Here is a 22981-nt window from a genome sequence, read left to right as displayed (position 1 = left end):
TTAAATCATATTTTCCATTTTGTTGCATTGTTTGAGTTTTCGAAACACGTAAAAAGGGTGGACAAATTAGCCTAGATTATTATTTTTATATAAAAAATTTCAATCATTGGTAAAAGCTTTTGTTATATGTTGAAGCATATATCCATGCACCATCACTTGATGTTGATACAGATGAAAAAAAAATCGTCATTCAACAGTGAAAAATTTGGTCAAAGACATAACATGAATCTTAAGCCGTTTTTCAAGAGTCAAATCCAAAAAAATTGGCCAAGCATCAAAAGTAAACCTTTCGATGAGTTCTAAAGTGTCGTCAGATTTAATCTGGTATAAAAATATACTTCCCAAATGACCGTAACAGAGTGGTCATTTAAAAGTGGGAAAAAGTTCGAACACAAAAAAATAGTTGTTTGGAAAAAAAAAAATCTCAATTTTATTTTCAGTTTTATTCATCTATAACACATATATAAAGCACATATAAAACGTGATTCCTAGTTTAAAAAAATCCCTATTTGCATCAAGTCTCTTTGTTTAATCCTTTTTTCAAGCTGGGACAGCCAGATTTTTAGGTTGTGTTTAGACAATGACTTTTTAAAAAAAATTAGATAACATCTGAAACAAATTAAGAAATATCATATGACAAAGAATTAAATGGAGAACCAAAAAAAATATAATTAATACTAGAGTGCCCTGAAATTTTGTAGAAAAAAGTTATAAATTTTCGGAAACTTTAAATAACCGAGTGAGCTATTCAGTGATGAAGTGACCGTATGAGTGACCAGGTAAGTGGCAGTGAGAAATGAATGCAAGACAGTGAGCAACCGTATGAATGACCGAGTGAGTGAGTGACGGTGACAGTATGAATTACCGAGTAAGTGACTGTATGAATGACTTATTTGTTCACTCGCTTGCAGTAAGTCACTCGAGCCAATTCATTTCCACCTCGGAATCGCTCTCCAGATATAGGCTAGCCTATATTTTTTCTCTTTCAGAAAAATCTTGAGCAATTCCTTGCAAAATGAATGTCTTGACAAGACATCAAGTTAAGCGAGATATCTCGTCAATGCCGCTGGAAGGATTGAGTGAGAAAATCCGAAAATTCAAATATATATATATTATATATAAGGTGGTGGAAAGAATATTTTCAAAGCTTAAGTCTCACAAATGAATTGGGGGAGGGAGTTCACTGCTGTCGATCAGACAAATTCAAGTACACTCGGAAAGCAACCGGATTAAGTCTGAAATTCGAATGAGTCAGCATTTCGTCAAATGATTCATCGCGTGACCGCAACCTTCGCCGTCACCTTTATAGGGGTACGTTTTCCTGAACCTCATAGTGGGTCATTTCAGAGGAAACCCTTCCAGTGAGAGTGAGAAACAGATAACTTATGACATTTTCGAGGGATTCTCTGCTCGTCGTCATCCCTTGGTCGCTGGTGGACCGCTCCATCGCCTCTTTCTCCATCCATCCTACGCGGTAGGGAAGCAGCCTTTGACAAGAGAAGCTCTCTCCGCCTTTGGTGGTGGCGGTGCTGCTGCTGCTGCTGCCTCGTGCGAACGTTGCTATTTTTAGAACTAAAAGTATCTTTATCGGAAATCGTTTTGAACGCGAATACCCCCGTCCGAAAATTCTCGGTCTCTTCGCACTTCCACCATTTCTCTCTCTTGCCTTCATCTTTACCCATCATGGTTGGCTTTTTCTTATTTATTTTCCTTGACGCGGGCTGAAGTTTAGATGGATTCATATCCTGCCACTTTGATCTTTTCATTTTTATTCTGACTCTCCCCTTCTGTACCCTTTTTGTGTTCTGCACCTTTTGTTTAACTGATTATATCGATATCGATTTGAACAAAAGAATCATATTCGAGTCGTAATATTGGGCATTAATCATGATGAAAATGGTACAGTTTATACTATTTCTATTTGTTTGAATGATCCGAATATAACTAGACTATTTTATGAAGTATGAAACTTCAGACGTTTCTATAATACGATGTCAGTTGTCTAGGCCGTAATGGTATATATTGGTAAACATTGTTTTCTCGGATTAAAACGTGTTGTTCATAATATATACAACATGGGTAGAGTCCCTTTATCCTGAAATAATAACTCGCGAACCCTTGATGATTGAAGCATGCTCCCAATTTGAAAAGTATCAAAATAATGTGTAGACCTCAGATTCACCATTCATATTTCAAGAGGTTGAATAGTTATTAAAGTAAAAGAACTAATTTCCTTTAGTCATCTGGTCCTAAAACACACAATTAGAAAATATTTGTCCTCTCTCTCCTGAGCCCAACAAAATAAATTCCATATTTTTAAGTGCAATATTCGCTAAGATATTTGAAAACACTGAAAATGAATTAGAGAACCGCTTAAACTAACGGAAAGCTCATTCTATGCTTCACATGCTGTTCTTTCTTTCATTTTGTGCGATATTATAATTCAAATATCTAAGCGAATTTTGCACTTTACCCTTTAAGTGGTTTTTAAAAATTTCTTGATCCGCATTTTCCTCATTAGAAAACACTATATCTTCTAGATATTTTCACCTATTTTCAAGAATTTTTTTTCCGATTGTGACTTGTAAACGCTCTCCTGCAACACAAAATTAAAAAAGGGGATGAAGGGGAAACCTATCGTTTTCTGTTATTTACGCTGTTAGCATAATCGTATACTACCTCGAAGAGAAAGAAAAATAATTCTCTGCCTCCCCTTCTGTTACCAGACTTTCAAGAAACGCTTACTTCGCCCACTAGCAGTTGATTTCGAGAAGGTGGAGGAAAACGTGTTATGAGGAGAAGAAAACTTTCAACGGTATGTCGGGGTTGCCGGTTTGAGAGAGAGAACCCGAGATATCTCGGGATTACCGGTGTAAAGGTTGAAAACAGGTTTTTTTTTTTTTTAAATTTCATTTCATTTATTTATTATACGAGCTTAATCCATTCCACCAACGTGCTCGTTATCCGAATTTCTCATTATTCGAACCACTTCTTCATAGGAAATAATGGAAACTTGGATAATTCGTTCCACAATTCATTCACATCAAAATTACTAATAAAAACGTTTTTCATTCCTTAATACAAAATAATATAATAAATAATTTTTGATTTTGTCTTGTCCAAAGGTGATGCTCGGTCGTTATGTTTATATAAATGTACTAACGTTTGTCAACTGCGGCCGTTTAAGTGTAGTTAGGAGCTAGGCAAAATGCAACATATGCATAAAATTCCCTCCGTTCTCAGCTAGGTGTCTACAGCCTATAACTATTAGAAAACTATGAAACTAGCAATGCCTCAGTGAAGGAATTGGAGATTCTCTAGTGATTGTTTTTTTTTTTTTTCGCGTTTTTACCCTTTTATAAATGCATTCGTAACGTTCGGGTGAAAAGTTATGACTTGAGACAGCCGAGCGCTAAAGAGCTTCAATTATGCACACCCAGTAAATGTCACAACAGCACTAAGTGGCAAGACAGCTATGGTGTACAGAAATATCGCTGCGATTACTGCTCTCTCCATCTCGTGATCCATCAACCACCGTTTCGAAGTTATGACATTAATTCAACATTCCTCTGGGGAATTTCTAACAAATTGGTGCATGTAGGGAATTATGTGTGCGTATATGCGTGGGCCCTAATGTATTTTTGTTGTTTGACTTATGCTTGTTTCGTAATATACATACTTTGGTTCTGTCATCCGTCTTTCATATTTTGTTGTGAAAATTTCAAATGTCTGAATTTTTGTTATGTAAGTGTCGTGTTGAAGGTCTGCCAGCTCTCTGCGGAGAGACCTTTTTTTATATGAAAGCCCCGCTCACACATTCGCTCCTCAAAGTTCGACAATCGAAACGAACTTCAGCCGGCGACCTCTGTGCCGCCTACGGGATTCAAACCTTTATCCTCGAGTCCGGCACGATGCGTACACGACAACACAGTGGCAGTAACACAACAGCAGAACACCGACGTTTGTATCTACTCAATGTTATGTGTCATGATAGTTCAATCTATCTTCTGTGTGAAATGTGGAACAATAACGTATGACGTGGGAGGCCCACTAATCCATCGCGTTACCGAACCTGGTAAGAGAAAACAAAATGAAAATCAAAGATGGATCCTCAAAATAGCAAAAGTTTGAATATTCCTTTCGTCCAAAATAAAACAACAAAATTTCATGATCCCGTTTCGATATTGCTCGTAATAATCGAAAGACGTATTCTTTAAAGAGAAAAACTGCAAAGCAGCACACCCTGAAGAATAGATTTTCAATAACCTTATACACATATTTACCAATATACTGCTGCATTTATTTTTTTCCTTGAGAAAATTCCTTAAAGAAGAAAAATAGAAAAGAATCTCAAAATTAATAGAGACATGCCATTCATATTCCAAAGAAAAAGAAAAGGACATAAAAAGAATGAGGGGGGGGGGAAGCTTTCAATCACGGCTGTGTGGAAAAGATTTTTTCTTTGGCAAAAGTACAACATTGTACGCCTTAGGAAAGGAAAAATAAGGATATATAACCAGTGAGGAGAGAGCGAGCGAGTTGGATTTTTACCATCGGAAATCTCATGATGAAAATTTGCTTGCTATATTACTCCGGGCCTTAATATCAATCATGTCATTTTCCCACCAATAAACGGCGAAGGACGTGAGATATGTTGGCTGTGAAGACAGATGTGTGCGAGGGAGGATAGAAATAAAAAAAGAGAAGAAATGTGTGTACTGAGAGTTGTACTCCAGGACATGAGAGGAATGAAGAATGTAAGAGAAGAAAAAAAAGTATTTTTCCCTTTCTATCAAGACGATGACGTATTTGGAGATTTTTCCCCCCTAAGTCCTGGAATCGCTTGAAGATTACGTTTTGGAAATAAGGACAAAGCCTCTCCGAACGAGATAAGATTTGGTGTTTTTTTTTGTTTTGTTTTTAGTTTTCAATCTAAGAATTATGGGCGTAATTAATTTACAATCTTGTGAGGTGCACGAGAGGGGTTTATTTCGCTTTGTGTCATCTAATTCCTCTTTTCATGGTCCAGAAGACGTTGGAAATGTGCAATCCTCTATGGATTGCATTTGATGGCTAGTCCCATGGGCTGTATCTTTCCGGAAAATTTGCTATATATATATATCTTGATTGCGCAGACTGATATGCTCGATTGTTGTTTGGTTCGAGTCGTCAAACTGTATTTTCGATATTTTTCTTGATTTTATATGTTGTATAATGTTGATTTTGTCTGATTGTGGTAATTGTCGGATTTCAATTACGAGTGCGAAGTAAATATTCTCTGGTGCTAATTTCTTTTATCTTTCTTTTTATAAAGTATAGAAATAATCATTTATTTTTTTTACCTTCTTTTAGGAGATGGCGGAATAGGTGCGATTATGGAAAGAGATTTGGATTTGTGGGAAGTAAGTTGAAGTTTTTTTCTCTGTTCAATGTTGAGTAATATATCACTGTAAAAATCAAAATCCGAATTGCAACATCTCACATAATTAGCATGGTCGAATGACTTTTATGAAGTTTTCTGGTGTTTCCTAGTCGCACTTGATTTCACCACGAATGTTGACGATAATTTTCAGAGAAACATATAGTGTGTTATAAACTGGCGTTTTTCCTCATCATGTTGTGAATGTTTTCTATAGGTTCGGTCAAAGTGATTCTTTTGATTAGTCATGTATGAATGTGTTTTGCGCTTTTTGAAAAAAAAAAAAAAAAAAAAAAAAAAAAGCCAACAGCTACCAACATGGGACATTTCATCCTATCCTTCTGAACAACTCTCCATTTGTGAGAGAATGCAACATCCCAGTACCATGTATATTTTTCAAACTTTTGCTGTCAGTTATACTGAACTGCTAAGGTTCAACTAACGATTCACATAAAGTAGGAGAATCGAAAACTATTGCAGAGATCCTGGTCATTTCGCGGCTAAGTGGAAAATTATCCAGCACCTCCTAATCAGCCTAATATTTTTAGGCTTACAATAAGTCCATATACCCTCAAGGTAAGCATTAGTTTGCTAAAATAGTGCGGTTTCCTGCAGACTTATTGCAATGAGCGAGATTTTTTAATTAACTCACGAATACGCTAGCATGCTGGTAGTTGATATCAACAAGAGCTTGAGGTTTTCATAGTTAATAATTCCGATTATTACACCATTTCTATTCTTTGAAGATGCCATACTATCCCTCAGCTATAATAAAAAAAAACCAGAATAAAACCTTACGTATCATTCGGGTTACATTGAAGTTGCCATAACCAATGTGGCGGGCGCGATGACTTCGAGTATTAATAGAGAAATAGAAAATTAAAACAACCCACTCCTGTTTATTTTATGAGTTGGAAGGTGAACTCCATTAAACAAGAATTCCCTTTTTTTTTCTTTCTTTTTTATATGTTATATCGAGAACACGTTATACAGTATATCCTAAATTTCTCCAAGCATTACCTTTGATTGCCTGCCAACCATTTGTTTTTAGATAGTCACATTTTATTACTATTGCCTCGTATAAGAGAAAGGGTAACGCTATTACTTTCATTGTCATTTAAGACCCATTTATTTCGTCCATGTGTATATGGCCAACTGATCAGCCATTTCTTTCCTTTCCCCTCCCATCGATTTCTCCACGTATATATAATTGCAAATTGCATCGTTTGCGTTCGATTAAGAATCGCAGTTTTTGAGAGAAAAAAAAATTTAGAAATGTACGGAGAAGTTAATGCTTTTAATTTTTTTTCTCTCTTCTTTTTTGAAATGGGACGTTAAAAGAGGGAAAAAAAAATTAATGGCATACTTTTCAGAATGAAACTTTTTTTTTGTGTCATAAATTTTTTTTTATACCAACTGGGGGGGGGCGGGGGGGGGTGCGACGGCGGCGTTTCTTTTACAACCCATATAAGGGCAAAAAAAAAAAGTAAAAAGGGCAAAAAATTTAACGACAACGGGAATGTTATTTAAACGCCTTGGGGACAATTAAACGAGAAAGTAACGGAGAAAAAAAAAATTTCCGTTAAAAAAAGGATTTTTTTCATTTTGTCTGAAAAATATCTGCCATGTATCGTTATATATATATATATATATATAAAATTAATCTTTATAGTGGTTTTTTTCCTATGAATTTCTTCGTTTTTAGCGATGATAAGTGTTAGTCTGGTGCGTGTTTGTGTGTTTTTTCCTATGTCTACGAAAATAACATTTTTTCCCCAAAAAAAAATTCACTGCGAAAAATGTGACTCTCGTTTTTTATTAAGGATTTTATTGGCTCTTGGAGAGAATGTCTGCACATTTCTACATTTTTTTGTCTTCATAATTTATCATAATTTTTTTTTTTGGAGAAGCTTCTTTTTAATTATTTTTTTGCCCCTGGTTGAATGGATTTTTTTTTTTACTGAGAAAATGACCGGTTGTCTGACGAGATTTATCTAAGAGGCAGCGGGAATATCCGGTGCTGCTAGGGTTTATCTATATTCAAAGTTTTAAGAAGTACGGAAGAAGTATAGTATATATAGTAAATCCTCTCTTATCCGGCCTAATTGAGACCTGCGTCTGCCGGTTAGAAAAAAATTCTGTTTATCGAGGGAGGTTGGAAAATTTAATTACGTATGTATTAAGTGTTTAATCTGTTTGGCAAGGGTTGACAAATCGAAAAAATGGATGCCAGAGTGCAAGTATCGTAAGAGTTAAGCCCCTTTTTTTCTGAGAAAAACTATAAAAAAAGTTTCCTGCTGTTACTGGATTTAAGAACTTCTTTTCGTGTGTGTTGACATGCTCACATAAATTCGATAAAGCTGTCATACTCCTATCTTTTGCAGTTTTGAGCTCCAATTGAGTAGGCTAAAACGGAATTAGGCCGGGATTACACTATAAAATTTTGATAACTGATAGTTTATAAAACTGGAAAAATTCAACCAATAAGCGCATCGGTTACATTCGAGAAAATGCAACCGGTGATCTTGTTGGTTGAATTTTTCGAGTTTTATCAAAAAGCTTTTACAAAACTTTTACAGTGTAATCCCGGCCTTACAGAAATTTAGGCACCAGTTATATAAATGACAATGTGTTAATCGCCATGATGGCCTGGCTTCGGGATTTGTCATGCCCTGTTGTGGGACATACCATAGATATAAATATTGCATTTAAATTAGTGCCATTTAAAAATGAGGCACATAAATTGCAATGAAATTGCATGTATTGCCAAATAAAATACCTTCTTGTACTACGGATTTGTGCATACATATTTTGAATCGGATCTTACGACATGGGCGCTTAAAACTGAATTTATGGTAATCGATGAGGGATAGTAAAAAAGTTGAATCTAGGTTGGCAAATAACATTGGCTCGGACCCAAAATAATTTTAAGGTACGTCAATAATGGATGTAAAGGGACAGCCTTGCCCATATGGATGTAGGGTCTAAGGTAGGGAGCAATGTAGGCATGTGTAGTGCTTTCAATTACTTTTTCTCAGTTTTTAATTGAGAAAACGATGTTCCATGTACGAATGTTCACATGGGATGATAAAATCCTATAAAAAAATTGGGTGAGTGGAAGACGTGGAGGTCATAAATCTTCTAAAAAATGTATGTGAGAGCAAAGCACCAGGACCAGATAACTTATCCCTGGGTCCTCGGGCAATGTGCTAATGAATTGTTGGGGCCAGTCGCACAGATTTACAGGAGTAGTGTTGCTGTGGGTATCGTCAAAAGGGATTGGAAGCTTGCTAATGTGGTTCCGATTTTTAAAAAGGGTTGTGAAGAAAACTGTCGAATTATCGTGCAGTGAGTTTGACGAGCTCCCTCTCCAAAATTCGCTTCGAATTATTATCAAAAGGCAACTGGTGAATTGGATAGACGAAAATGTATTATCGGATAATCAGCATTGTTTCAGGAAGAGGACGTCATGTGTAACAAACCTTCTTTGCTTCTATGATCACGTGACTAAGGCTTTGGGTAAAAGGGGGAAAAAAATGTAGATGTTGTTTACCTTGATTTCCAAAAGGCATTCGATCGAGTTCAACATGGTAAACTCTTGAAGCGTTTACTTGGGATTGGGGGTAACTTGCTGAATTGGATAGACTCTTGTTTAAGATATTGGTCACAACAAGTTATGGTGAACGTCACAAGTGGAGTACTTCTAGGAAGTATCCTTGGCCCCATACTATTTTCACTTTTTATGGATAAACTCGATCAAGGTATCGATGAGATGGTTAGCGAATTCGCAAATGACGTGATGCTAATGGAGGTAATCAGGAATCAAAGCGATAGTTATTTGCTCCAGACCTTTTTTTAGTTCGAACAACCCACGTTGCTCTAACGAGTTGAATGGTATTGCTATCCCGGATGCAACTGCGGTCAACGATTTGGAAATTCTCATTGACGAGCGACTTAGGTTTTCTGAACATTGTTCAGCGGTGGTCAAGAAATCGAATAGAATGCGTGGTCTCATTTTCAAAAGGTTTCTTCGCTTTCTCCTAAAGTCATTCTTCCGCTTTTCCGAGGTTTAGTTCGTTTTGGACTGGAATGTGATGTATGGTTTTGAAGACCATACCGACAGAGGGACACAGACTTGGTTGAAGGGGTGCAGGGAAGAGCTATGCTCGTACGTGGGGCACATGGAGACTTCATTTTTTTTTAATATGTTTACCGGAGGGGGGGAATATAGGCGAAGTGCTTTAAATTTTCAACGGGATGGGTGGGATAGACCATGAATTATACTAATAAGCCGTCAATCGACTGCTTTGACAAAGGGATAACAGTATGAATTGGTACCAGTGAAGGTGCTGTCTATCGGTGGTCGCCGATAGACAGCACCTTCACTTCCAACCCATCTCACTAATGGCAATAAATTGCAATATAGCGATATGGCCAGAGTTTGTGTTTGGTGAAGTAGTATGGATTGGTAAGGAATAATTCTAGGTTGTGGTGTCGGATTAACAACCCTCTGATTGAGGGTTAATAAATGCAATAGCTTCCCCCACACACAGAGGGTAGTAAATTTTGCCACAATTAACACGTTTAAAATAAATACGATAATCATGTTAGGGTAAATCGAGAAGCTATCCATATTTAGAGTAAGACTACTATCAATATTTTTTAATGGGATCGCATAATATTTTATGTATATATATTCTGTAGTTTTTGTAGTTGCATTTTTAAATGGGTTGCTGCATTATAGAAATGACATCCATATTTTGTTATCGGCATTTTTTTCTTCAGCCACCTTGTTGGGCATTTTGCTTGTTTTGGCTTTGTACAGGGTGTGCAAAAAGTCCGTATAAACTTTAAAAATACATAAAAATCGGAAAAACAGCCGAAATAAAAAACGGTTTCCAGAGTTAGCTGGGTCATGGGAATTTTTTAATATGGAAAAAAATAACTAAAAAACAGTCGATGGTGCTGGTACGAGCGACTTTCGTGGAAATATGCAAATGATACTGTTGTAAGAACTTGTGCTCCTAAGACACAATCAGTTCACCGTTGTAAACCGTGTATGTGAACAAGGATGCTGTGTGCGAAAGATAAAGCTTTGTTGGTGAAGTTGTTTTACGTGAACCACAGGAATCAATGACTATTGCCTTGCGTGAATTCCGAGTTCAGAAGAATGTGAGGACTGGAAAAAGGCCTTTAACAGAGGGACAGGCCTCTTAAAGCTTATTTAGCGATTCGAGGAAACTGGAACGATGGAGAATCGTGTAAGAGCCGGACGACCATGTTTAAGAAAGGCACGTTCGCCGCTTGTTGCAGCCGAAATTGAAGCGTTAGCGTCCAAATCAGCTGCAGCAACGAGCAGTGCTCGTGAAGCTGCCAGACGCTTGGCTTACTACCATCCTCGATACGCAATATTCTTCATGGAATCCTTCATCTGTACCCATGCACATTGCAGTCGTGCCATGAACTTTTACTAGCGGATACCGTACAGAGGAAAGCATTTGCTAGGTGGGCTTTCCCCAAAATCGAACAGAATCCCATCTGGGCCTTTAACATCTTGTGTAGAGATGAAGCTCATATTTCGCTTCATGGCGACGTTAATACCCATAACTATCTCATCTGGGACACGTCTAATCCACGTGAGTACACGCAGAAACCATTGCATTCCCCAAAAGTGACGATGTGGTGTGGGTTCATCATAGAACCATTCTTTGAAACGCAGTGCCCAGTAAATGGTTGGAAAATGGCTGCGGTGAATGCGTAGCATTATTTAGTCCTTTCTGCATGAGAAGGTCGTGCCATGCTTGCATGAAAGTAATGCTCTTTCTACCGTTACGTTATGCAAGATGGAGCGTCTAGTCACACTGCTAGCCTGGTCAAGGCATTCCTGATACAGACGTTCGGGGAAGACACTATCATTAGCAGGTGTTGCAGGTTCCCATGGCCTCCTCAGTCTCCAGATTTGACACTGGCAGACTTCTGGTTTGGGGGATATTTGAAATCCCGGGTATATCGATCCGGTCCATCCAATCTGTCGGAACTGAAAGATGCGATCCGCCAAGAAGTGTCATGTATACAACCGGACGTGTTGTACTCTGCCGTTACTGGATTTGTGACTCCCCTGAAATGTGTTATACCCTGTGGCGGTGATGATGTGGAACACATACTGCTGAAATAAATGATTTGGAGGCATTCTGTTTGTTATTTGCGTATCTTTTCTTTGACTTGTGTCAGTCAGCGCCTCCTATCGGCTGTTATTTGAGGGGGTTTTTTCCTATCTTAAAAAAATTCCCGTGATCTAGCGATGCTAACCCTGCAAACCGTTTTTTTTTTCGGTTATTTTTCCGGTTGTTATGCATTTTTAAAGTTTCTACGGACTTTTTGCCCACCCTGTATTTTTAATCAATGAATTTTTTTTTTTTTTAAATTGTAAAAATTTTTGTAACTAAATTTTTATCAATTATATTATTCGGCATTTTCCTTTATTAAATGCCATTTTATCAGATTACTACAGTGGTGGGAGAAAAATACCAAGGCCAGATGGGAAAATTGCGATTGAAAAAAAAGTACAAATATCGGAAATTTTCAATTTTACCATTTTTTAAAGATGAGAAATGAGTTATAAGCTTTAGAATCTCTCTTAAAAATTATTCCTTTTTGTGTGAATATTTTCTAATTTACAGTGTAATTGCAGTTGGAAAAAAAAAACTAAGGACACTATCCTTGTTTCACGTTACTTTATTCGCATATCCTTATGGCTAGACATAATTTCCAAAAGTTTCTCTACTATTTCGTGGTTTTCCGTGATCCTCGATTCTTAGAGATGGGAAGAAATGAAAGGCTATCTCTTATAGAAAAGAGTTGAGATCCTCTTTTTTTCAAAAAAGGTAGATAAATTTCTCGATAAATTGGATAGAATATCAATTTGTCTAAATCCGGGATTACACTATAAAAGTTTGAAAATCTTTAAAAAAAACTCTAAAAATAATTGTATAATACGCTTATTGGTTAAATTTTTAAACTTTTCTAAAACTTTATAGTGTAATTTCGGCCTAAGAAGACACTGCTGAACAATTTTTTCTAGAACAGCGAATGCCATTCTGAATATTAAAGGGCTTTTTCTTCAAGAGGTCGGCCGAAAACTATAGCAATAATTCGAGATGTGAGCAAAAAAAGTCTTAAAAAAATTGTGCGATTTGTACAAGAAATGATTTCTTCAATTTTCTTTGAAAACTTTTTTTGCTCACGTCTTGAATTATTGCTACAGTTTTCTGCAACTGTGTTAGAGAAGACGGCTTAAACCCTCCTATTTTACCCAGAATAGCATTCGGTGTTCTTGAAGAAATTGTTAAGCAATGTCTTAGGATGTCGTTACCCTATTAAAGTGCTAGAAAAGTTCTTTTATAAGATTTGACAAAAGCCACCAATAAGCTTATCGGTTGCATTTGCTCGAATGTAACCAATAAGCTTATTGATTTTTTTCTTTTCTTTTTTAAGTTTTGTTGAAGATATTTTATCACACTTTTGTACTATTATCTCGGCCTAAGGCTAGTATTACACTGTAAAAGTTTTGTGAAAACTCTGATAAAACTTGAAAAATACAACCAATAAACTGATAGGTTGGATTAGCTTGAATGTAACCGATCAGCTTATTCGTTGTATTTTTCAAGTTTTATACAATCACTTTTGTAAAATTTTTGTAGTGAAATCCCGGCCTAAGTCACATTCATTTTTCCAGAGCTTAGCTGGAATATTAATCTATACATACCTTTAAAAAAAAAAACGAGAATCTTACCATTTTCCTATAAGAAATAGCCTTTTATCTGGTCCCATCTCTACACCAATCGAGCTTCGTGGAAAGAAACGAGTATGAAGAAAACGCGGTCAGTGTTCTTCACGCTGATTTCTGATGAATTATTCTTTATAAAATTATAGTTATTGGCCTTTTACTTGAAAATCATAATTTTAAAGCTAGTAAATGTTCTATAACAGAAGTAGGTTTCACTGCGCAATCTACTTATGCCAATTTGAATATCTCGTGTACGTTATTAGCTAAAGAATTCAGCCATCATGGATGTAAATCGTAAGAAAATTATTGTATAAATAGTCATATATATTTGTAGATATTAATATTTCATTTTATTTTCCCTGAAATGATTTTATTTGAAAATTTTTCAACCTATATATGTGTATGTATAAATTTGAGATTTCGAGTTAGTTTTTAAGTAATAATTTTTTTTCTCGAGCACAACCGATAAACATTCACATACCGATAGTCCTGGATTCTGGCATAAATTTTATTATTTCTAGCTATATTGAAAAAAAAAATACTAAATTATTTACAAAATTACTGAATTCCCTAATATCTATCGGTTATCTCTCTCCATCGATGATGAAAACCTCACTGACATGAAGCGCCATCTGTTGCTGAGTCCGTGGGTCAATCGAAGGTGCGATGCTCTCTCCTAGTAGCATTTTTATGTTAATGCAGAAAAGACTAGCAGTGGTTTTTCAACCTGTGGCCCGTTGACTCCCTGTGATCCGTGAGCACTTTGTAACGGGTCAGCTGGATTCATTTCCAATTTCTACCACAGACAAAGAATGACACATTTTGTGCTGTGAAATTGTAATTTATTAAATTTCTTATGACAAATGCATATTTTATTTGAGAAAAAATACGTTTTGCATTTTGTGGGACGGTGTCAAAATTGACCTCCTGACGTAACATTGATCTTTATTAAGGAAGTCCGCGATATCAAAACAGTTGAACTCTGCTCTATAATGTAGAATCGTCTACAAAAAAAAGTGCATGCATTTGGTCATTTTCATCATGTTAATGCTCGAGTTCACTCAGAGCCTAAAATGGAAGAATGGAGTGTTTCAGGTCTCGACCGTGTTCTACGATAGTCCTTAACCTGCGGATCGCGATCCATACTTGAGTCGCGAGGGATCCTGAGGTTTTGGGTCGTACAGATCCACTTATTACCGATTATATATCTATTTGTCGCGCCACTTTCAGGAGCATCTTATACGGTTTCGGAAGGCCTAAGACCAAGGCATTTTTTTGACCCACGATTTTATACACGATATTTTTCAGAGGAAGTCGGCGCGAGAAAGGTATGAAAATAATTATAGAATGCGAAGGAATGCTGAAAAAAATATGTATACAAAAATCACACGTGAAAAATTCAATTTGATGAGAATTTGAAAAATGAAAAAAAAAAGAAAGCAAAAGTAAATTCCGGAATTAATAAAATAATTGAAAATAATGAGAGAAATAATTCCAGAATGATGAAAATTTAGAATTTTAATTGATGAAAATTTAGAATTTTAATTGATGAAAATTTAGAATTTTAATTGATGAAAATTTAGAATTTTAATTGATGAAAATTCAGAATTTATGAAAGAATTCCAGAGTTCATGAAAGTTTTCAATAACTTGGAGGGTCCCAGTTTGATTCTGGTTCTTGAGCTGAGGCGCTGTTGGCCCAAAATGCCATTGACTAGCTTCACTAATTTCGAAAATTAAACAATTTTTTTTTCTGGAGTATTTAATAATTTTCAAATCGGAAACAGACCAATGGGTCGTGAAATCGATCGTGTTGTTGATTATGAGTCGCGGCAGAAAGAGGTTAAGAACGCCGAAGCTATATTATAAGGGCTCTAGCTTTTAGCAGTATTGGCGTTATTACCTATGCAACTGCATCATAAAAACATGAAAATCAAATATTGGTAAAATCTAAGTATAAAATGTTTGAAGTTATCATTTTGGTTGCTAATATTAAATGACTTTACACAGCTCACCAATTATTTCGATGATTTAATGCATTTTTCTCAGCTTATAGATTATAAAAATACTACACGCGCGCATGCCAGTGACACTAAACCAACACTTATCATGAGAAATTTCCTACCTTAAACAGTATAATAAGCAACTAAAATTAAAAATATGCCTCAACACAGCACGTTTTGTGTGCTGATGTCTTGTTTAAAAAACGTATCTGCCCTGTCGTCCTTCATCAGCTCGGAGACCACGCCCACCGAGCCAAGATGGCAAACGCGATTTCAAAGGAATGAAACAGCGCTTATTGTAAGGAACCTCCCTATTCTATAACATGCAGACGGCCCCGCTTTATCGGATAAACGGATACCCCGCTAAAACTGATAAAATCCTTCAGCACCAAAATTTCTCCCATAGGGACAATGTTAAAGTTCCCCACTTAATATGATAATTTCAATGATTTTTCCCCCTTTTAATCGAACATTACGCTTCATACGTCAACTTTTAATGCACATCGCCCACTGTACACATATTGTTTTTATTGAATGAAACATTTGGAATTAGTGGAAAATATGTTACTAGATTAAGATAAATACATTTGAGAGCAAGTACTGGCCTCACAAGTATTCAAGTTGTCTTCAATACGATACGTGCATTCAATTATTTTATTTTTATTTGTTGAGCCAATAGAAGGAGCTAACTTTCCTAATGAAAAGTGAAAATCTTGGGTATTGTGATCACTGTAATTAAATATAAATTTCAGTTTTTTATGTCTGATGTATTAATGATACATCATGGATGATGGTGATTTTTCATCAGTTTTCAATATACAAACTATACTAACGTTATAAAGTGGCAGTTGAATTGTTCTCCGCATAATCTGATATGCTGGAATCTTTGATTTCCGATTAAGCGGAGCCGACTGTACAGTATTTTGTAAAGAATTTAATGCGCGCTATAAACAATTGTCAAAGTCACCAGACACGGTGTCTTAACAAATGGCGTTTTTGTGTGTCCCTTGGACATGGTTTTGCCTTTATAGATACCAAAATAAGGCACCAGTCGGTCTCTGGTGGAGCCCAACGAACCGATAAGATCACAAAGGGTTTTCTTGTTCTTCATTTCGTCGGTTGCACTCAATGTCTCCAATTCGAGCTCTTGGCCTCTCTCTTCATCAGTCGTGAAACGCGTTTTCGCTCGCTTGCATGCGTATAGTAGTATTATAGTAGGAGTTACTATTTCCGTGCCGTAGCGGAAGCAGCTATGCATAATTAAAACAATAATTCTTATTTTTAGACTTTTTCTGAAGTGGTTGCGATACGTATATTCCTCTTTTTTTTACGTCCCATTCATCCTTGTCCACTTGTGTAAGTGGTTGGTGTCGTTTCCGAGTAGCTCTAAAAGTAGTCTACTTTTTTTCGAGTGTTTAGTCTTTATTGTGGGTTCCTATTATTTTTTCTACTCTCTCTCTCTCTCGCATTTAATTTATATATATACACGTTAACTTTCCAGGCTTGAATTATCATTATATACTGAATCGGGTAATTGTCTTTTGAAGCATTTGAGACTCCTCTTGGGCGACACGGTGGCGGAAGCGTGACCGACGATGGGAAGTGGACCAACCAATAAAAAAAAGAACCACTTGTAGTGTATATTATTTCCGCTGTTATGCTCTAAAATAGTTCTCTGGGGATTGTTAGTGTTGTGACTTTGGTCTTTTTTTTTTCTTTAGGTCTTGAAGTATTATATATAAGCAGGTAATATGTAATTTTTCATTCTATTTTTGGATTCTTTGCTGGTATTGAGTTGCGGATTATGGTCTGAAAAGAGATAAACGAATGCTTTCATGTGGGAATTCCTTCTCTACGTTGTTCAATAGTATTTCTGGTTGATAGCGTTGAATGTATAAATATCCTTTATATGGTTCATTCTCCAAAAAAGTGTATAAACCATTTCCGAGACTTTATTTATGTATATTTTTTTACAAAATTTCTGGTAGTAATTTTAATTTCTTTCTAGTTCATTGAATTCTGTGTCATGTGGTATTTCTTAATTTGCTTCAGATATCTATTTTTTTTAAATCATTGTTTGTAGCGAAACAAAATCTTGCTGTCCCAGTTTTAAACAGTGTTAAGCAAAGAGACTTGGTATAAATCTGATTTTTTTTTTTTTTTTTTTTTTTTTTTAAACACTTGGAATAGCGTTTTATACAGAGTGAATGGGAGTTATTCTGCCAAATGAAAGAGGGTGATAGATAAGCCCAAGTGGGTCATGAAACACCTCATCAACCCTATTTTATCGTAAACCATTTTCGAGTTATGGTGGATAATCGATTATGAAAAAAAAAAATGTGTGAAGTCTGAAAAAACCAGAATTTGTGAAGTTTCTGAAAGACCTATCCGCAAAATAAGCACACATTTAGAAAGAGCAGAAAATATGCTATAAGATGACACCAATTGCATCGAAAAATCTGGTTTTAGTGGCGAGCCAGAAGCACTGAAAAAGTGGCAAAGTTCAGAATCGAATTATCGCCAAAATTCGATCGCCACCCTTCTAGCTACAATCGGTTAGATTTGCAATTGACTTGTCCATTCCAAACATTGCCGTACTTGTCTATTCCACCCGCTTCCGAAAGAGTTTGGAATTAGCCATATCGGTTTTCTGGTTCAGGAGAAATTTAGTCTTTTTTTCAATATATCACTGAAATCAGCGTTTGCCGAAGTAGATATTCGACGAAAATTCGGAATTATCGGTCACAGATTTTGGCGACAACACTTGATTTTGACAAAAAATCCTATAAGGTGACACAGTATTTATAGGATATCCGTATTTAATGGCGGGCTACAAGCGCTGAGAGATCAGTGAAGTGAAAAATCGAATTGTCGTCTCAAAACCTACTAAAATTACTTCAACGAACACCGATTTCAGTGATGCATTGGAAACACAAACGACTAAATTTCTCCTGAACTAGATGACCATCTTGGTTTATTCTAGGCTCTTTGGCCCTCTCTTCGCCAAACTGGTAGAATGGAGAATTTTTGACAAATTTGACCGATCGTGGCTAGAAGTGTATGTGTGCGGAACTGACAATTTAAAATTTTGGCAACAATTAGATTTGAACTTCGCCAATCTTTGTTTCTACATAACGCCGTTAAATCCAGATATTTCAATGAAATTGGTGTGACCTCAATCATTTTTTCTGCGTTTTCCAAATAAGCGCTTATTTTGCATGTAGGTCCCTTGGAAGCCCTCGCAAATCCGGGTTCGTTCAGACTTGTGAATTTTTTTTTATAATCATTCACTATGATTCTAAAACAGTTTGAGATAGGACCGGGTTGGTAGGTTGTTTCATAATGAGAAACTAGTGTCCCGAGATTTTTCCCATATTAAGATGTCCACTCAGTTACATTATTATCATAAATAATTGAATTTTTTCTTCATCTATATAAACATCGAGTGATAGTGGATGGAAATATGCTTCAAAATATAATAAGTTTTTATCAATGAAATTTTATATATAAAAAATAATAATTTAGGATTATTTATCCACGCTGCTGCATGTTTCAAAAACTCAAGCAACGCAACAGAATTTAAACTATGATTTAAAGTAAAGTTTTCTTAGTGAAGGAATTTGGAAGTTATATTAATTGTAAGTTATCAATTCAATTCAAACCCTTTATCACATTTTCCATCATATTCTTTTTTTAGTCAAACACCTAAGTTAAGTAGTAATTGCCAGGCTCAGATCCAGAAAAGGGGCATTATAGTATGAGTGAAAGCCTTCAAGTACTTAATAAGTACTTAGCATAAATTAACGAATTTTGTCTTCCAAGCTCAGGAATCGTGTAAAAACTTCCATGGGCATTTAAATGGCACGCAAAAAAAAAAAAAAAAAAAAAGGTTTGTATAAACCAGCGGTTCTCTCAAACTGAGCTCCGCAATTCCCTGCTGTGAGCACACGCTTTCTACCAAACACCTACCAAGCCATTTTTACCCCGTTTTTCTATTGCAGTGTGACCATCTCATTGTCAGCAAATTCAATAGTTGATTCATCCGAGTAAAAGCTAACAAAATTAGATATTGGTCTCCTAAATGGAGCTGCTAGCTGATTCTACTTCAACTACCCTTTAAAAAGCCGTTTATAGCGTTTAGATAGGGGGATAAAACAAATGCTTTGGGTATCAAGTGTTGTCAGCTCTGCTTTGCTTGAAAATACTCTTTAAAACTCTGTGAATTTATACACCCTGGGCTAAGAAATTTTTTGGTGAAAATAAATGAATTTAATTAGTGTATTAAGATATGTGCGTGAAGATTTTCATATGCAATAAAATTTTGGTTAGATCAGAAAATTGAAAATATCAAAATAGATATTTTTCTCAGTGATTACAATTCCGAATATGAAACTCTTTACCGAACGGTCATTTTGACCGCTGTTTGAAATTTCGAACTTTACTCGCAGCATTTGCGTAGTTTTTAGTTTTTTTGCATAAAATGTATAGTTTTTTCAAAACTTTAGTAAGTTTACTAAAAATATATACTAGTATCGCTTCCAATCTCGCCCACTTTTTAAGCTCAAGGAAACTTATTCAGTTTTCAGATGGTTCCGCACAACACTATGGGATATTTTGTATGCACTCTCACCTACCTCAGAAGGGGAGTATAAATAAGGGAAGGGAGTAAACTCACTGATAAAATCTATTTCTAATTTATACTTCAGGGAACCATCGTCCCCACATCTTGGAGCAGGGCCCTCAAGCTGGGATGTTTTGGAGACCCCCCACGCCCAGGGACCAGACTTTCAAGGGGTACTATACAGTGAATTTATAGCGACAAAAAACAAAACATGATGAGAATCATCTCGAACCTGTCAGCCCCACTCTTGTGGGCGCCATGCAGAGGATATCCTTCAATATGTCATCCACAGGTCGGGAAATGTTTAAGTCACTGTCACAGCTTACGATTATTTACACATCAAAAAAGCGTGCATTTACATGTCATCGCAAGATAGTATTTTCTACGCATTTTCAGTACGCACACAAGAATGTTCAGTTGGAAAGACCATGTGGGGGGTGCTTTCTGTACACAGTAGAATTGTACAAAAAGTAATAACGTGGCTGCCAGCGGTGCAGCAGTTCTTCCACGCTAATCGCTGTGTTTTGACATGAGACCCCCCCCCCCACGCCTCTTCGTTCAACTCACAGAGTAAGAATAATATTAATATTATAATTTATATCTTTAGTCTATGGTTCAACTCATTTACAGTGCGAACATTTTTGTGAGCGTCAATCTCGGTGTAGAAGCGAGTGGGAAATCATGGCCAAATTGTCGGGAAATCGAATGCCGACAAATCCTCGAAACTCTCAATAATATATTCTAAGGCATCTCTGATGTAAAGGAAGATACTGAAGAGCAAAGTGCAGAAAACAACGAAGATGAATTCATTATGCAAAATCAAAGCGACTCTTCGGACGAAATGTCCAATCAAACTAGCTGTGATGACCAAGATAATATGTTTGGACATGTGTTCACAGTGGATTCACCCCAAATCTTTTTTGTTAAGAGAATTTGCCCTCCTTTTTGATTATGCTCTACATTTGAAGCATTTTTAGATCATTATTCTTTTTTTAAATTCTTACTTGCTATTCTATTTTGCACAGTTCCGTGGGTATTAGTTTCAGTGTCAGGGGTTCAAGGAAAACCCCTAAAAAGCACGTCTTGGTTTTCAGCTCCTTTCATTCCTCAATCGAAATTTCGACAATGTAAACAAAAAATTCAGAATCTGTAGAGTTTTATCTTGATCTGAGTGCAATCAATGCATGGATTTGCTACAAAGAGTTGAAAAGAAAACAATTTCTCGGAGGAACTTAATACAAGTAATTAGCATATGAGCTCCGATCTTTCGTCTCGGATAGATGCGCTTTCCTCCCCCTCCAGATTTGTCTGACGATAATCAAAGAGAGAAATTGGGAAAATGCTAACAGCGCTTCGTAAACCCAAGGCCCCGTGCTCCCAAAACCTCCATACGACAATATTTGAAGACAGGCAACCCTAGTCCTCATGACACTTGTTTTAATCTAAAATAAATCCATATTTACAGCTGCATTATGTATTTTTGCAATAGCGGTCAAAAAGACCGCTCCGGTTAATCTACATAAAAGTGTTTTGTTATTTAACATATCTATCGGGTTAAAAACTGACAACGTTTTGACTGTTTTACTCATTTAGTTTCTGAAGTCAAAACCTAACCCCCTGATTCTCTATCATACATATTTTGAATAAGCAGCTCTATTCCGCTTAGCAAATTGAACACAAGTAATGAGTGCCTTAGATAAATAAACCATAAAATTATATTTCATATGTTCTAGACCAGTTTCCCAACCTTTTTTGTCCCATCGCCCTCTTCAGAAATTTTTTCTCCCATCTCCCCCCAACGCAATCTAAACCATAGGATCCTATATTATACCCGTAACTTCTACCGCCTTCCTAGAGCATCCCAACGCCTCCCAGAGGACGTTAACGCTCACGTTGGGAATCACTGCTCTAGACTCTTATGTTGAAAAATTGAAAATTACAAATTATAATTAATATTTGGTTTTAGCTAGGGGCCGTTCAAGTATTACGTAAGCAAATTTTTAGCCATTTTTGACCCCCCTCCCCCCCCCCTTGTCAGCAAAATTTCGTCATCCGCTCTGCCCCTCTGAATCCTAATTCATATTTTCATAAAAGGTGGTTGATGACGTAAGCATTATCCAAACCCCCCTTCCCGCTTGTCATCAAAAGTCAGCAAATCGGAACCCCCCCCCCCCCATCGATGATGACGTAATACTTGAACGGCCCTTTATTGTAATAAATTAATGTTGATTTTTTTGGGTTCTCTGCAGTTTTTGGCGGTTCGAACCAGTTTTGACGCTTGCCATGTCAAAAACCCAACGTACTTTTTACTACATCGAACATCGACTTTTACTTTTTTTAGTAAAATATATATCGTGACAACATTGCATTTCATTACCTAGTCTCTATGTGTTAATTTTTTTGTTTGTTTAAGTTTCATCAATATGTGATACATCTTAATTTTTTCTTCTTGCAGGAAGTGCAGTACGTGAGGCTACAATGAAGTTTTTCCTCCTCCACCACCACCACCACTGACATTAGAACGAAAACCAGATGGGAAACGATATGGACTAAAAAATAATTTAGTACATGCGAAACGAAATATTTACGAGATGGAAAATATGTGGAAGAAAGAAGAGAGAAAAAAAGAGAGACTTACATATAACATAAATCGGACACACTTCAATATGTAGCGACGTTCCGGAAAAGATTGTCGACGGGAGAAGTATTCGGAGAATTTCGGAAAAGGGGAGAAAGAAAAAAAAAACTGACTGTCTCTCGGTTTTGCTGGCCAAAGGGAGCAGCAGCAGTTTTTTTTTTTTTAATTTTAATAATTATTTTCTTTGTTTTTGTTCCAAGTTCTACGTATTTCGATGACGATTACGATGGTACAACGGTTGTTTGAAGGGAGAAAAAAAGTCAATAATTAATAATCGGAAACGAGTTTCTTGTTATAAACATGGTGTCGGGAACAACCAGTATATTAAAAAAATACAAAAAAATACAAAAAAAAAAATATTATATGTAGTCAGCACTCCGCGCTAATTGACGACCGGCTTGGAACATCAGCCTCCTGTATTCTACTATCTCTTTTTCCACGCGAATATAGAGCCGCTCGGATGCACAAACAAAGAATAAAAAAAAAAAAAACGTCTCCTTTTACTCAGAGGGTCG

General features: G+C 36.3%; 1 protein-coding gene across 1 annotated transcript in view; it reads left to right on the top strand.

Annotated features, from left to right (window-relative positions):
* Positions 1 to 22777, top strand: part of LOC149081778 (uncharacterized) — a 173595-nt gene extending 150818 nt beyond the window's left edge. Inside the window, exons 4-5 of the mRNA XM_089235540.1 lie at positions 5353 to 5402; positions 22284 to 22777. Of these exons, the coding sequence (XP_089091666.1) occupies positions 5353 to 5367 (15 nt within the window). The 3' untranslated portion in view covers positions 5368 to 5402; positions 22284 to 22777. The remainder of the gene's footprint in view (positions 1 to 5352; positions 5403 to 22283) is intronic.
* The last annotated feature ends 204 nt before the right edge of the window (positions 22778 to 22981 follow it).

The sequence above is a fragment of the Pholcus phalangioides genome, unplaced genomic scaffold (assembly GCF_987345545.1).
Source record: "Pholcus phalangioides strain wild (caught in Gottingen) unplaced genomic scaffold, Ppha-v1.0 ptg000009l_1, whole genome shotgun sequence".
Classification (NCBI taxonomy): domain Eukaryota; kingdom Metazoa; phylum Arthropoda; class Arachnida; order Araneae; family Pholcidae; genus Pholcus; species Pholcus phalangioides.
Note: the sequence above shows the minus strand (reverse complement) of the source record. Positions and strands in the feature narration are given on the sequence as shown.